Source organism: Xiphophorus couchianus, chromosome 5 (assembly GCF_001444195.1).
Source record: "Xiphophorus couchianus chromosome 5, X_couchianus-1.0, whole genome shotgun sequence".
NCBI lineage: Eukaryota > Metazoa > Chordata > Actinopteri > Cyprinodontiformes > Poeciliidae > Xiphophorus > Xiphophorus couchianus.
Genome location: NC_040232.1, coordinates 10,825,620 through 10,843,105, shown reverse-complemented (window position 1 = coordinate 10,843,105; position 17,486 = coordinate 10,825,620). Strand labels below are relative to the sequence as shown.

The window sequence follows — 17,486 nt, the reverse complement described above, 5'->3', positions numbered from 1 at the left end:
ATCCACAAATAAACAAATTGTTTTTGACAAGAGTCAATACATTGCAATCTTTCACGTCTCTAAGGGTATAACAGGTCAGATTTCTTTCCTGTAATCTGATTTTTTTTGTTTTTTGAGTATTCATACCACTCATTAAATGTGACCAATCAGGACTTAAACTGTTTATGACTCCAAAGTGATACTCATGCACAGAAGAAGACAGTACAAGTCACACGGCAGCAAACTGATCATGAAGTATAAATGGATGCCGCCATCTATGAATCAATTTTAAAGCTACTGCGCAATGGGACAGACGGTATTGTCACAAAATCATAACACAAAGGAAGTCAAGTGTCTGGATTTACTGCATCGGGCTTCTTCTAGTGCAGAATGACCATACATGTCTCATGTCAATGACATAAAGATTGGGCAAAACGTGATATGATAGTTCAGAGGGCAAACACTTTGAAAACAATCGGATATGTATTCTTTTTAGTACCACATATGGAAGTTACATAAATCAGAGAGAGAAAAGATCGGCATTGTGCTGCTCAGAGTGCAATGAAAAAGTCTGCTGAGTCTCATATGGGCAAAAAAAGTGGATTTGGGTTGCATTTGCCTGCTGTGTGAGCGCAGTCTTATTTTGTCAGAACTAATGTCCATGTGTAGTTCGAAAAACTAAGCAGCTGTGATTGCCGTGGCGGCAGAGATTGTGAAGAAGCTGCTGTATGCCGTCAGTGAATAATCTCCATCCCTTGGAGACTTGAAAGGAAAATGGGAGGAGGGTTTGTATCAGAGGTCCAGCCTATATGTGTGGGTGCAGCAGAGAGAAGGGGGGTGGGGGAGTGGGCTAAGGCACTGGGGATGCTGCCTCCAGAAACCTTGCATTCGGTGAAGCTCCGTGCCTAATAGGGGGCAGAGAAGTTAATTCCAGCGTACCGAAGCTTTATCTCATTTTCATACATATGAAGCTGAGATCGATTACCGCAAACAAATTGAATGCCTGGGTCCAAGGAGGGCCTGCAGAGAGGAAAAAGGGGAGGAGGGGATGCTGCGTGGCTGTGACTATGAATTCCTAAAAGACTATAAGGATGGTAGAATGCACTGATATGGATGAAAATACACAAATCACTGCTGCATACTGATTTTCTCCCTTCCTGCATATATATACTCACACACCTCTATTATCTAGTGCCATGCATAAAAAGCAATCTCTGTCCAGCTGACGCCACCTTCCATTTAAAAAATATCGGAGATTGGAGGTTGCAGGCCAACTCCCAGGAGTCCTGATGGCTTTCTGAGTGATTAGATTTTAAACCGGACTTCTTTCCGCAATGTTCTTTTTATTTCCATCTACATGTGCATCCACTTTGTACACACATTCAGAATCATATTCCAAATCCATCTTCATCTTTCATTTAACATTGTATAACAATTGCTCACATTTTTAGCCCTCTTCTGTATTATTACCAATGCTGATAATTTAGGATATTTCGTTGCACTCGTCGAATACAAAGAGCCGCTTCACTGCTTTCGTTTCTCTGTGTTTTTACTTTCATCTGTCCAAAAACAGCTCATTACAATTTTTTCCTTTTTAATTATTCTTTTTAACGGTCTCACAGTTGTCTCTCCTTTTGTGAACCACTCTAACAAGCTGTGATTTTAAAACTTTGTCTCTGACTCTCAAACAAAGTAGTCTGATTTTTGTAGACAAAGTGTACTTTAATCATTGTAGATCCAAAAGAAAAAGAGGTGTTTCATGATTTCCTCCATCTAAAATATTTTTGTGTCTATTCCTCATTAGAAGAACAGATCAATCTTTGACTGAAATGCTTCCATTGAATGAGTGCTGCCAAGTTTGACTGTGCTGGAAGGATGAAATTTGTACTTTTATCTGGACACTTGTGGTTATTCCAAGAACTGTTACACATTTCTTTTGACTTGACTCCAGGAGCGCACCGACAACCAGGAGGTCAACAAACAACCCAGAGAGCCGCCTACAGCACTGTTGGTTTTCTGTGCCTCAGTTAAGATCAGTGCTACTGATTAAACCATTTTAAAATGGACTAGGCTAAAAACACATTGTTACAAAATGAAACCGTACTACAGTCAAACATACATACAATGTCAGCTTCTTCTGGACTTTTGGTGACTTGTTGTTTTTGATTTAACCATTCATTCTGCTCTCTAGCTGAAATTATGACTACAAGCTTTAGAAAAACAAATAAGGGGATATTTTTAATTGATCTAGTCAAGGCTGCTCATGCTCAAAAATCATCCAATATGACTGAGAAAAATAGTTCTGTAGAGAAAACATGGTGGAAATTTTTCCACAGTAACACACAAGACTCACTGCCAATTATCACCATCGCTTGTTAACAGTTATTGCAAACAGGTGTGTCAGAACCACATTTGGAGGCATCTTGCACAAGGCCAGGTTGGCTTGGTTTTTTCCTTAGCAAATAAAATCAGAATTTGAAATATAAACCCTATATTTACCCAGGTTATCTTTGTCTGATATTAAAAGTTGTTTTATGATCTGAAACACTGAACTATGACAAACATTACCAAGCTGTAGATTACAGACAAACAAGTGAAATCCGAATATTTTGTTAAATTAGTTAAGCTCACAACTAAAATGAAAACCACAAAGTGTGGGCTGATGTATGCTGACAATCAATGAGCATCACAACAGGAAGCTAATAAGTCTCTCATCATAACATTTTCCAGAGTCGAGATGACAAACACACTCTGGGTAATCAAAGAGAAGCACTCATACCATCATGAACATGTTGAGCGAAGCAATAAAACCAAAGCACACAAGTAAAGGTGAGACTGTTGTTGGAAAGGGAGCCAACAAATGTCAAAGTGAAACAAGCGAGAGAGAAATCTCTGCTCTGTGTACCCAGTAATAAAAAATAGATGCTGCACAGTAACCTACCGACTCTGTAATATGTATTGCTAACACTTTTTACATTATATATCCTTTGGTATTAAATTATAACCCTGGAGGTGGAATGTTAACTCTTGTTCCTCTACAGAAGCAGCACAATGTTGCTCTGAGTAAAGCTGAAACTTTATTAATCAACCAAGCTTATACACAGTGCAACAGAACAAAGGTGTAAACTTACTAACAATGCCTTTTAGAGGTGTTTTTTTTTATTTATTTAAAGCATGTGAATCACAGTGAAAAGAAGTAGGCAGCAGATCTATTTTAGCACAAAACACAAAGGCCATCTAAGGACAGAGTTCTTTCAGCCTCACTCTTTTGCAATACAGCTCAACTGCCTTTCCTTTTTTATATTCAACTCATCCCATCCCCCTCATCTTTTTACCCGCATCACACAGGGTGAGCTGTCTGGGTGCCTGATGCTGTGGGTGCACTGAGCGTCACTCTGCATTACCCTGCCCTGTTTTCGCTCTAAAGTGTGTACGCATGGCTGTGTCCGAGAAGGACGGAGTCAAGCTCCACAATTGTGCACGCATGTGCATAATGTGTGTGTCCATCTGTGTACAAGAATGCAAAATCCATTAATAAAGTGTGGGTATGGCTGCACAGATAGGTCTGCAGTAATCAGAGCATACGTATGTATATAAGCAGTTAAAATGCACAGAAACAGAACGACAGTGTGATGGGAAAACATAATTCCATCTTTTTTTTTCATTTCTTCTGCTCCTTTTTGTCACCCTTAAATATTCCAGATCCAAAGTTTGAATATCAGACAAATACAAAAATCATTCTTTAAATGATCATTCCATTTTTCAAGGTGAACAGGCATCCAAATCAAACTAGTTATTTTGTGAAATTTTAATTGCCTCCCTGATTAAGTAATCATTTAACTGTCGTTAACTGCATTTTAAATTATCATGACCTCCAAAATTAATCCAAGAGCACATAGACGACTAATGTAAGACAACATTTAAAGCACTGTGGGACAAGATTAAAAAACCAAAAACGTATGTTCACGTTAAACCCACTGTTGATCAAAAACAAACACCAAATCCCGCCTCACATTTACAAAAACCACCTTGATGATCTCCAAGTCTTTTGTGGACTGACGACACAAAAGTGAAGCTTTTTTCCCTTAATGAATGAAATCAATTTAAAACTGATCATTGCATTTAGCCTGATTATCTTTCTCTGGTGTAAAATTTTGTTTGATGATCAGAAACATTTAAGAGTGACAAAAAAACCCTGAAACAACAACTTTGTAACAGAGCAAATACTTTTTTTACATCACTGCCTATGTATGGAATGCAGTGTTATAACAGCTTACTTAGTCATGACACTCACCTTTGGGCTTCTGATCAGTAGCCTGGAGGAGGAGAGAATAAAAAAAATCACAAAGGGTTTATAAACACTGGAAGTATTTTTAAACAATAAAATAATTGGTGGATGTTGACATCGTTCAGTCTTTATATTCAAGGACATAATATAAAAGACTAAAAGAAAACAATGTTTTGTTTTTTCTTTCAATATTTCACCAAATCCTCCACAGATCAACATGTTTATTTTTGTACCATTTAAGAAAAAATTGCTTTAGTTTATTGGTAGAAGCATCTCAGAATGTGAGAATCACCTTTTTCTGAGTGATTTCCTTCTTGGTCTTTTCTTCTTGCCTTTTCTTTTTCTTTTCTTCCATCAAACGGTTCTCTTTCCTGTGTTGCTTGCTTCCCTCAGCTGTTCAACCAAAGAAAAGAGAAGCGAGTCAGACAAGAGGGGAGACTGCTGAGAATTTAGTTCCAATAAACATAATTTACACATGTGCAGCTGCAAAAGTCGATGTCATTGCTGCGTAAATTACATATTATGACTTACTTTTAAACCAGTGGAAGTAAATGCATGGCAGACAACTAATAGGTTAAGACATTAATCAAGAGTTCATGTACTTCATGGACTTAAGTTTCTAAGTCAAGTTTCAACAAGATGAGACAAAAAAGATTTAAGAAACATCTGCAAAGGAGAAGACAAAAAAAAAACTTCAGGGAAATAAAATCTTGATTTATTTTTTTTTCTTGCAAAGGTGTTTTAAAATTTACTGTAAATTATGTCACAAGTTTGAGGATTTCTGCAAATATAAATGACTAAGTTATCATAACTCACTGTATACAAACTTTAAGTGACTGTTCTTTTAGGAACATTTATTTAGAGGCATAAATTAGCAACATTCAGCTCCTTTGGATTTCAAAATGGTGCCGTTAAGTTACCTGCATAATATGCTAGAAATGCACAGAGATATGAACTGGTGACTATGGTCAGCTTAAACCTATGAAGTTGACCTTCTTCCTATCAGCATCTCCTCCCTACCTAACAACACTCGTCAATAGGGAAGTTGGTACCGAGAAGACTCAAAGTTACCTATTTTTAGTATCAGTGAGGAATTTCAAAATAAACTGGAGGATGCTATTAAAAAATTAATTCCACAGGTGCAACTTCTCAATTAGGACAGCTAATTAAGGCGAGAGCAAGACTTACAGCAGATAACAGAAAGGTTTAATGCCTTACAGCACATTTACAAAAGATGTTACATTTGGAAACGTTGGCAGCATTAGTTAATATAACTAGTCCACATTCTCTAAGAAATACACAGTTACCAACAATAATCACAATAGCACCACTATTCGTCAATATGAGATACTATAGACGTTTTAAAATATTGAGGCTATGATCATTTTGTGCTTGTATTAAAATAGATAAAAAGCTGTTCTACATTGACATGTCAGAGTTAACATCATTTGGGACAGCAGTGTTACACAGTCCAATCCCTGCTGCTTATAATGTAAATATTTAATAAGCATTGATGGCAATAAGGGAAGGTTAGTAAATATTTCTATGCTATTAATTATAATTCCTTAAAGAGTAAATGAATCAGCTGAAATGAGTATAAGCAGGGCAAAACTTAAAAACTTGATTTTGTTTTATTTTGTACATTGGCCCAAAGGTTGACTGGTACATCTGTTTTGCACCAATTAGGAAATGGTTTTGCTTGGTTTCTAATGTGTCTTTCATATTTAGATATTAACAAAAGCAACAAACTTGTGAATATTTTTTTCTCTGAACTACTGACAACAGTACTACTGACTTTTATGTTTTGGTGCCAATTTCCAGAACTATGTCTCTAATACTGTAATGCTGTTTGTAATACTCTAGCCATGTTTAGAAATAATGAATCAAGATGGAAAAAAAAAGATCACTAAGTCACAACATCATAGATTATAGAATGAGCAAATGTAGGACTAAATCCATTTCCTCAGGGAAACAAAGATTTTAAAAAACAACAGCACACAAAGTAAAAAGCAGAAAACTGACATCAGGAGGCAAAGCTACTGCAAGCAAGACAAGGTCTGGTAAAACGAAAGAAATGAAAAGAAAATAAGAAGATAAAAGGACTGAAAGGAAAGCTGACTTTTAGGCCAACGAACTGGTAGAATGAGACAAGACCTTTTAACAAAGAACTTCTTTGAGTGAGTGTGACTCAGACTAGTCAGATAGCTCGCCTGAGGGCCAAATGAAACTAAGTACTTCATTTGAGTCTTTATTTCCTTTGGCTCAGCACTAATGACAGCTCCAGGAAACTGAAGTATGAACTGGAGCTAAAAGGACTCTGTTTTTAGTTGGTATTAAAAGTTCAGTAAGTGAAATCGAAAGAGGTCAGCAACAACAGAATTATGGTGTCATTAAATTCATACAAAATACCAAAAAAATAAAATCTCAAAATTAGACAAAAGAACCCCCCAACAAGACTGTGTTTATTATTGAACACGATGGGTAGGAGTCAAAACTAAGGTTCCCAAACATTTGCCAAAATTCCACACTCTTCTAGACAAATAATGTTATTTCTCTGTGCTTTTTAGACTAATTTTGAATTACAGATCCAAATGTTCTCTATTAATTTATGGCAGATCTTATTACAGTAGCGAGACTGTAAATGTGAACCCTGCAAAGACCACCGAGTGGAGAAAAGAGGATTGCTGGCTGGAGAAACTGATGGATGGATGGTTAGACAAACTGGTAAATGGCTGAATAAATAAGGTAATGCATTATCAAGTAGGAAGATGAATTAAACAATAAGATCATGGAAAAAGGAATGAATGAATAAATGTGTTTAAGCAACATTTTTCTTTTTGGTATTTACACAGAGCTGGAAAATACTTAAACTGCATAACTAAACTTTGTAAAGACCCAGCAGTCTAAACTCATTGCAGCCATTTTGATTTAAGTTTTAAAAAAAATAAAATCTTTCTCAGTCACAAGCTAAATATAAGCTTCATATTTTCAGAAAACCCTGCTAAATAAGCCAGTCCTATTAAAAGCTCTGGATGCTAGGACAACACTAATGCTTGATCAGGTGCTGAACTTTTTTGTGAATAAATGACTGACTTATTAATACTAATAAAACTCAAACTGATGGGCTATAATGCTGTCTAATTTGCAGCCTCTCCAACATGCATAAAATTATGCATGGCAGGGATATGGCTCAAAATTTAGATAAATGATTGAATCATAATGCATATAACAGGGTTTTAATAGAAGGCCTGCCACCCACTGTGCTGCTCACTGCCAGGGGGAGGAACATGTCTGTCAGAATGACAAGAGAGGCCTAAAAGAGGCGGACAAAGACCAAACAACTGGGCACAGACTGGTGAGCCAAGAGATTTGGTTAAACGTTTTAACAAAAGTAAGTTTAATGTTAAACCACAAAAAGGCAGTAGTGGGCAAAACGCAATTAAGAGATGTCCCAATAGTTCTCCATCAGTATTTCCCTTCCTACTTTCCCTTACAGTCTCATTTTTCACGCTAAGTCTGCGTGTGTAACATTGTGCTATCTCAGCAGCTAGGGGACAGCCACCATAAAGTAATGAATAGCAGGCTAAACTATGCGTGGAAGTGAGAGTCTGCATTTGAAGAATACAAATGCAGTTTGTGCAACGTGGGCTGTGCATGTTCTGTACAGCACTACAATTCTCATTTATTCTCCTCAGTTTTGAGCCCTTCCAGTCTCTCTCTGAACATCTGACATGATGAAAACTGACAACAAGGTTCACCTAAAAGGGAGAGCAGAGTCTAAAAGTTCCAAGTCAATTTTCCAGAGTTCTTCATCCTATGCAGTCATCCATCTTGAAATATAAAGTTGACACTAAAGTTCACACTGAACTTATCATATATTTCTGCAGTGGGCAGGGATATAAAAGAAGAAAATAAAATAAATGATGGATTATTTTCATCTTTAGCAGGTATATAAAAAAAAGAAAAATAATGGGGAAAAATGGAAAGAAGAAAGAAAGTTATAACTAATGGAAGAAATGTAGAAAAAGAAGGGGAGAAGAAAAGAAAGAAGTAGGGTACAATATTTAAAGACCTATTGTCAATGTTTCAACCTTCCAGAACGTTCAGGTTCTAATCTGCGCCGCATCCCCAAAACCAGAACCAAACATGGAGAAGCAGCGTTCAGTTTTTATGCTCCAATAATCTGGAACAAACTTTCAGAAAACTGCAAAATAGCTGAAACACAGAGTTCCTTTAAAACAAGCCTGCCTTTGATTCATAATTCCTGGAACAATAAAAACATTTGGAGATGATTCCAATAGTTTGGTAAACAAAGGTGACCTGCAATGAAGTGGACAGTTATCGTCTGATCTGCAGTAGTCAACGCCAAGGTTACGTCCCTCCTGACCTTAGCTGACCTCACATAAAGCCGTACCGGCCTCTTGCTCTCAGCAGTGCTGACACCCGCACTACCTCAGCACAGATCATTTCTGTGGTGCTGCTGCTGGCATCAGATTTACAAAACCATATTTAGACTCAGAAGGCTACAGCTTGTCGTTTAATAATCTCATATTGAAGGGGCTTGGATGAAGTAGCTCAAGTACAATTGCAAGTGGGTTCAACATGTTACAGCAAAGCTACTCTGTGGTCTTGGGTTTGTACATGTTGGTAGCCTTTTAGAAATCACAGAATTAAGCATCTGCAATATCTAGGAAAGGCACAGAGACAAATGATTATTGCCAGCTACGAAGCTAAGTGTCTCGATGGCTGAAATAAAGAGCTAAAATTAAATACTTTGAACCCACATTTTGACAGACATAAGATCATAGTCATCATAATATCAACAATACTGCAATCGCAAAGGACTGATTTCAAGTGCCATGCATTTTCACTCTGAATGTTAATAATACTGGTTGGTTTTAAAACTGTCCTTGATGTATATCATGTGTGCATTTTTAAAAAGAAAAGAGTGTGGAGTAAGTGAGTTTATTCAAATCGGCATTGACATCGGAATATTCTGGAATAGAATTGCAACTGCATGTTTGCAGCATATTGAGCAGCATTACTGTTAATTATGGTTCTTGAGAAGAAATTAGTTTTGTCAGTTTGAAGCTTTACAAAACACAAAGACTGTCTTCAGAACACGTTTCAAAAGAGTCAAGTCTAGTTCTTTCTCTTTTGGTTCTGACGTCAGCCAACTGCGACTCCTTGTAACTGCATTTAGAACAGAAAGGTCCTTTCTTTGTTTTGGCTATTTGATCCAGACTGTGGTCGGAGCTCTAATCTTAGCCCCAGTCAAGCTGAAAAGGTCTTGGAAAATTGAAAAGGCGTGATTTAGCAAAGGAAGTTTCCTCTCGGTGTTGGACTGAACAGGGCTTCAGGGCTCAGCTACAAGGAAGGACACACATGATAGCAAAGTCTGAATATGAGCACACACAGGAGGAATGAAGAAACAATCTCGCACAAACAGAAACACCCACATAAAAACACACATCGAGTATTGCCTCGATGTGTGTGCACAGTGGGCTCAGAGAGCTGGGGGGAGGCAGCGAGGGAAAAGGGGGGGTAGGCAGGCAAAGGATGAAAGCCAACGCAGAGCAATTCCAATTAAAAACGACAGCCGCCGGAGAACCAGACCGGGCAAAGAGAGAAAGAAGGGGGCTATACTGGAACAAAAACAAGGCAGCAAACACTGGAGAAATTGGGGAGCTAAAAACAAAACTTAGCATAAAAGAACAAGAAGGCCGTTGGACTCTAATATTCCTGCACCTTGATTGCTGTAGCCTACAGAAGGCTAATATGCGAAAGGTTAGAGGGAGAAATAAACTACGGGTGGCAGAAAATGAAAGAAGAACTACATGCTGTATTTCATATATAATGAGTGAGACAAAGTCAGAAACACTCTACAAAAAGAAGATGGGCAATAAAAAATGTTTCAGTCTCACGTCTTGTGAGCAGCTGTCAGACCAACTGCAGGCAACACTTCCTACAAAGCTGCAGCTCTTCCAGCAAGTAATAATATAAATAATACGATGGCCAGACCAAAACCACACAATGTGGTCAAGCCACTTTCCACCAACACAACCATTCCTGTGGCCTTTCAGAAGCCACAAGCCCTAAATCTTCCCTTACCTGGGAAAGGAATTCAGGGTTGCTGCTCCCGACACGTGAGAGCGTACACTAGTGTTTACTCTGCCCGAATGCGTTGGGAGGTAAGCTTGCAAATTCCAAAGCTGATAAGCAGCAACAACAATGCAGCTGTATTTTCCTTCAACCCAACAGTCTGATTGTGAAGCATTCTGTGCATACCAGCTTTACTTAAAGCAGGTGGCATTTAAAAAATATATATATATATATACACACAAATAGATAGCTATAGTGTCTGCTCGTCTATGAGATCAGGCACACATTTCCAGGCGTTGTAAAATCTGTGCTTTGCTACCTGACTGCTCTCAACCAGGTAAGTGTGGAGAAATGATTAAGATGATTGCAAACACTGAAAGAAAATAAAATCTCAACAGAATGTATTAAGAACTCTGAGGTTTTCCATCCAGAAAAAAATAAAATAAAAATTAGCTCCCAGAGTCTTGACTGCTCCTATGTCAAAGCCGATCTGGAACTTTTTAGCACAGTGGCAGCTCATTAAAATCGGAAAACAGCACAACGGGCAAGACCAAGCAAGACTGCTCCCTGTCATCACAGCGGCTAAAGCTTTAAGAACTCAACAAGAAGTTGTCAAGACAAGTGTGAGTGTTAGTCCTTACCTTCTGCTTATTTATATGAACTTTAGATGTTTTCAGAACCAAATGTAATTATATTTGCTGGTGAAAGTTCTGCAGCCTGTTAATAAAGCCTCATACCATGGCAACAAAGACGATTTGTTGCTGACTAGCTCACAGATAATAGTTCAGTGGAATGGATGGATGGACATAATAGATGTAGAAGTGTGGAATAATTTTTACAGGATATTAAAAATGTCACAGACCTTCAAAGCTATTCCATGAACAAAGCATGACAGTGCCACTACTATGTGTTCTTTTCTTTTAGCTAATGAAATATCATAAATTTTATTCAGCACATTTTGAAGTATCTCATTAAAAAAGGTTGGTAGAAACGGTAAAATTCAAAATAACTTATTCAATTTCACAAACATTTTTTTTTTACCTCATTTGATGTGGTTTTTGGCTTTTTCAAAAAAAAAGTTAATGAGCTAAAAGGAATATGGAAACATTTGCTGAAAAAGTTTTGATGAAGCAAACATTGATTTCACAAGACTCGTCAGCTGTTATAGAATTGTATTTCTTTCTTTACGTCTCTGGACAGCATGCTACATCACCAAACCAAGTTGACATGACAGAACAATTACAACTTGCCCAACAGCAGCACATTCCTGAAAACCTCTCTCCATATTTCTGAGATGTGTGGTACAGTTTAGTTTGCAATCTCTACTTCCTGTTTATTACACCCCTGCATAACTTCAACTCAGAATGACATTACGCTTTCTGTGACCTAGTTGATTCACTCCAAACCAGTAGATTGAAACATGGCTGATTCGCATTTTCTGTTCGGAACATTTTAAAAGTTTGCTCCAAATATCCACCAAGGTGCAACATTTAATTTATTTGTTGGCATAGTAATCATGTTCTCACATTTGTATTTAGCTAATTTAAGCTTCATTTCACTGTTTAACTCATTTATAATTACTTACTTTTTATAAGTAAGTAATTTTTTAAGTGATTTTTAATTTCTTTTTTAGATTTACTTATTTATTTATTAAGTTTCTTAAACTAGTACTGGAGTCCTAATTTTGTACCATAAACATGTAAGTGTGAGCTGGTATGACAATGCAGTTCATTGAATTCCTAAAGAATGAATGTTGCCTTAATTTCCGCAGTTCTTTAAAATCAACACAAACTTCTTCTCTAATATTGATACAAACTATCTCAAACTCTGAATTAATATGTGAACTTGAAGGATTAGCAGGTCATTTCTAAAAGTTACTTTAAGAAACGACAAACCAGTAAGGCATAAATAAACACTTCAAGTTGATAGTAAGGTCTTTAACAGCACAGATAACACAAATGATCAGAGTTTACCACATAGAGCCATGACCCCAGCTTAAGGTCAGCTAGAGCATGCCAGTGCTATTTACATCACTTCAACTTAAAGCTTGGGAAGTCCTGCTGAGCCTAAGTCTGGTTACATGAGAAGCAATGCTGTCTAACGTTGGCATGAGGCAGAAATGTGGGCTGAATGCCCTATATGGAATCTGTCCATTTTCCATGTGATACCCTTTTCCTTCACTCTACAGCTCTCCAATTAGCCAACACTGAGCGGAGGAAAGGACAGGGGGCCCCAGGCAAACCTCGGCACACAGAACATTCCCCTGGACCCCCGCCAAGACTCACAGGCAGAAGCACTGTGGCTTTGGCTTCATTTCCCCTCCATCCCCCTGCTTCCATCCTGGCTCGGCCCGGCTTACCCCTGTTGGGCCCCTTTAGCCCATGACCCCTCCATTGGCACACAACTCAAAAGACAGAAGAAGTTACACAGACCCAGCTCCACTCAAGTTGGAGTCTGGGTCTGTATATAAGGCAGATCTGAGACTATGGTGGTATGCTTTTGCTGTATGAAGCGGCTTTAGCATATTTGACCTCTAAAAAGACCAATTTATGGCCAAAAGATCTGAAGATAAATTTCTCAAAATGACCCGAAGGTCCAACCCTCTGATCCCACATTTTATGTGGTCAATTCTTACATTATTCACTGAGTGATGTAATCAACTGTAGGAAACGATATTGTGCCCAAAATACCTACTTCTTCCTTACTGTTTTCACACCCAAACATACTTTATTTAGCTCCATGAGCACTTCGAACACACATGCCTAGTTAATCTATGTGTCTGCCCTTAACCTCACTTCAAAACGTCCGTGGACAAAGAGTACAAGGAAAGAGGATAATGGCTTTTGGCACTCTCCATTGGAATCCAGCTGATTCTACTGCCAACGCTCCCCTGCTGGAGCAGCACCCTGCAGCGGTGTTAAGCATGTTATCTATCAGGACTGTGCAAGTCGTCTGAAAAGCCTCATAATCACAGGTTCAGTGATAGCCACAGTAGGGCCCTGGCTAACGTCATTCATGGAGGGAAAAAAAGGGACACACAACAAAAACATACACACAGACAAAAAGGAATAAAGACTTTTTGTTTCACTTGATTGGAATGATCCGACTAATTATACTATAAAGAAATCCAAAATTATATTTGAAGAACTAAAACTGTATGCCAGGGGGAATAAAATGAACAACAGGAGCAAGGCTAATGATAACAGGCTTCATGTTTTGTATAACGGGTCAAACGAGGGGAGGCGAGCCTTGGGTTTCGTTTTTATATCAACAATCTCAACCTTCGGTGATAAAAGCGAGCTGCAGATGGCAATTGCAGCCAGGATTTGTCCTCATGGCTTTGTTACAATACAATCTAATCAAAATAATGTCTGAATGCCAACAGCCTGCAGCCTGATTCGACCCAGAGCCAATGTGGGTAATAGCTTTCAAGTGTACAGCCAAAAAGGACAAAGTAGCAAAGTAATTCATTAAGTCAGGCTTGTAATGTCTCAATATGGATGACATCGCACTAGGGAAAAATTATATGTATTTCTATTTATCTATATTACTTTAACACATCAGAGAGAAAGCATTCAAATGAAGGCAGCAGATTTTTTTTGAATCGACAAAAACTGTTAGAATTACTACAAAATGAACATTCAAGGATTAAAGCAAATATAGGTAATGTCCATCTGATTTTTATTTAAGTATAAACTGAACATGGTGAATATTCTTTGTTTTGAAGCATTTATTTAAAAAAATCTTTGGAGTTGATCAAGGAGAAAGAAAGCCTCATTCTGAACTTCAATTGATAACAGATTTATTGGTGAATCTCTAATCTGTATTCCTATTGAGGTATTTAATTAGCAGGTTCTGTGATTACATTTTTTGGTCTCAGTGCACTCTAGATACCTATATGCTAAAGTTATGGGGCACTTATGTCTAGTACAGTTATTGAAGTAACATGTACCTAAGGTAACATGGAGACTCCCCTCTATCTTTCCTTTACTTTTCCAATCTAGATTGTTTTTTCTAAATTGTGTTATAAGGCAGACAGACAGGGTTGCCCTTGTGTAAGAACTTTGCTCTGTTTAAGACTGTGAATCAGCTGTGAGTCTGAGGCACGGATGAGATCTCATTAACAACTGGAGGACAATAACAAACTGCCTGGGATTTTAAGCTTGAGACGAATGGTTGCAAAGTCCCACAGCAACAAAGTCAGCAGTTACTCGTGTGTAAACAGTGACTGATTCAAACAAACATCACATATTTTGCACCCTCATGGCAAACCGCATATACAATTAGAGGCAAGCTTAGCTGCATATGTACTTGCTTTGCAGTGTGCATGTTTTTCTTTCCTCCTTTCATCACCTTGCTGGTGTGTGAAGATGGAGATAAGACAGTTTGACAAAAATGTCAGTGGGGGATGGGGAGGGCTATGGAGTTGAAATTGAACAGGAAATTATGTACTTCAATTAAGACATGAGGCAGAGATATTAAAAGCTGTACTCCAGTGCCTGGGGGATCGGATGCAGAGAAAAGGCGATGCAATGGAAGGCGACAGTTCAATCAGAATCTCGGGCTTTCGTACCGAGACGGAGGAGAGGGGGTGGAGCCGGGAAGGAGGGAAAGGAGACAGGACAGCTATGTTTAATAATGTACTCGTGTAGTGGAATGTGCAATAGTCTGCAAGATACATGAAGCGATACATTTAGAGAATAAATCACAGGCTGAATGGTGGTGAAAAGAGGGGGTTTAAATCAGAGGTGCTCCAATCAAGCTTTTCCAGTACAGATTTTCTATTTTTCTTTAATGTCTGATGTGCCAATTCTGTTTTTTTAATACTGTAAAATAGGAAACAGAAAAAGTGTGACAGGCAACACTTTTGCTTCAATTGCAAAATTATTGACAGTAATGCAACAAAATAAATGTCTAACATCTCCAGAAAGTGACACAAACTGCATGTTTGGTGTTTTTTACACATCAAAAACTGGGGGAATTCTTAGTTTTAATGCAACTAACAAATAAGGGCGAACGATTTCATTAGTATTCGACTGGTGATTACAGTCAATCCAAAGAAAAGTGTCCAATTCTGACCAGGCAGAATGATTGGTGCACCTCTAGTTTAAAATGTATGAAAAAATCTCAGTTACATTTTAAAACACCACAGCATCAAAAAAAGACCTCAAACTACTCATCAAATACTGGCAACTGCTAATATCCAACCCCTTATTAATCAATTTGTGATAAAGATACAATTAAACCCCCTTTTACCTTAATTACAATAAATTAAAGAGTTGTACAAGGCAATTCTCTCTTCAAAATAAATGTGATGCACCAACTCACTGATGAGAGATCGGAACTGGCCAAGTTTTGCTTGTTCAGCAAGGCAAATACTAAGACATTTGATTTTGTTCAAACTTATTAAATAAATCAAAACTAATATCTCCCACAGTTTTTAATCCGTAAAAATGAAAGGACAGCATGTACTTTGATACATGTTCATTTTTTGAGGTTAAGTCAATTCAGATTTGGGGTAAAAATAAAAAATAAAAAATCAGTATTGCCCAAGAAAACCCTAATCGGTGCATCTGTAATCATAGTGTACATTTACATGCACAGCTGTTTTCTAGGATACTAACCCAGTCATAAACATGTTCAATATTTTCAAGCCACTAACATCATTATTATTCATGAACATATGCATTCCAGACACGACCATCACTGGGTATAATAACACGAAGACATGGAAGAAGCTTTTCCATATGGTTCCTAAAGAGCAAAGTGAGTCAGTGGCACCCCATCGGTACTGATAATACCAGAGCTCAGCTTTAACAGTGCATCACAGAAACATGACTTAGGTAAGACGGATTTTCTAAAAGCATTAATAATCAGATAATACAATCAATTCATGTCTAATTTTTAAGCTCAAATTTTTCTTTTCAAACATTTAACAGTGACAACAACCGCTAAACCATAATGGGATAAGATATGGTGGATTTGAAACTTACCTTGCGTTCATAACAGCTTTGGCCGCTTTTAGTGAAGAATCGGTGCATGGCAGGAAAATATGAAAAAAAAAATAATAATAAAAATTCGATGTCTGAAATTTTTTTATGGTTTTCTTTTTTTTGAAAAGTTACCCGTAAAACGTTGGTGCAGAGATTTAGCAATTAAAGTCGGACTTGATAGATAAGCCGACTGCTGCTGAAGCAGCTTGTGGTGTCAGGATATCGAGGTAAACAACGGCTACGCAGCCAGATAATATACACACAGCAAGTTCGGTGATTTCTGCTTTGAGCATAAAAAAAATATACTGAAATAAACGTTTTGAACTTAAACTAATCGAAGACAATATACCGATATAACGAGGGGAGGGGTAAACGGTGAAGCACCACTAATAACAAAAACAAAAAATAAAAAAAAATTAACTGAACACGAATAAAATGACTTTTTAAAAAGCAGAATAATGGTGTTAGCTAGTGTTAGCTTGGTTTGCGTTAAGATATAAGTCGTCGACTGAGGAGAAGTTTTGCAAAAACGGAGAATTCAGGCAGTTTTCGAAGGGGGGGGGAAATCGCCGAAGAGAGTTCTCTCTGAGCAAGCCGACGTCCGCCAGCCGGCCAACTTGTTTTAAAGTGCAAAAGAAACGTTTCAGTTTAAGAAGTCGGCTGGACGGCTAGCGACGTGCTGGCTGCCGCGAATGCAAAGCGAGCAGCGGCTCCGGGGAAATACATTCTGCGTGGAATCCAGACGACGGAGCGGACACTCGCGGTGGGCGTTCAGTGAGCTCTCGATGACAGCGGTCTTTCAGCCATTTTGTTCAAACTAACAACACCGCAGTCTGCCTCTCCTCCTTCCAGTGAGAAACACGGACCGGGAAGTGGTTCCCGATACGTCACTCTCGGCCAATCAGAGCAGCGGACGCTGACTCCGCCCATCCGGCCCACCCTCTCCTGCTTTTCTGAGCCCCGGAGCTTTTTCACAGCGAGGACCTTCACGTTATGGGCAGCAGCAGGAGACAGGCACGAAACCAAGCAGGTCACATTTCAATGGCACTAACTGAGGCAAACAGAAAGCAAACTATATGTATTTACGGCCAAAAGCACCTCAATCTATGGAATAAATCAATGAA

General features: G+C 38.2%; 1 protein-coding gene across 3 annotated transcripts in view; it reads right to left on the bottom strand.

Annotated features, from left to right (window-relative positions):
• The window catches only part of tnrc6c2 (trinucleotide repeat containing adaptor 6C2), a 55,458-nt gene extending 38,236 nt beyond the window's left edge, over positions 1-17,222 (bottom strand). Inside the window, exons 1-4 of one of the 3 annotated variants that reach the window (XM_028017042.1) lie at positions 16,495-17,222; positions 16,363-16,387; positions 4,560-4,660; positions 4,274-4,295 (exon numbers count right to left, since the gene is read on the bottom strand). In XM_028017042.1, coding sequence (XP_027872843.1) covers positions 4,274-4,295; positions 4,560-4,622 — 85 coding nt within the window. In that variant the 5' untranslated portion in view covers positions 4,623-4,660; positions 16,363-16,387; positions 16,495-17,222. Of the gene's footprint in view, positions 1-4,273; positions 4,296-4,559; positions 4,661-16,362 lie in introns of all 3 variants that reach the window. The other 2 variants (XM_028017041.1, XM_028017043.1) reach the window with 2 other exon arrangements.
• Positions 17,223-17,486: the final 264 nt, after the last annotated feature.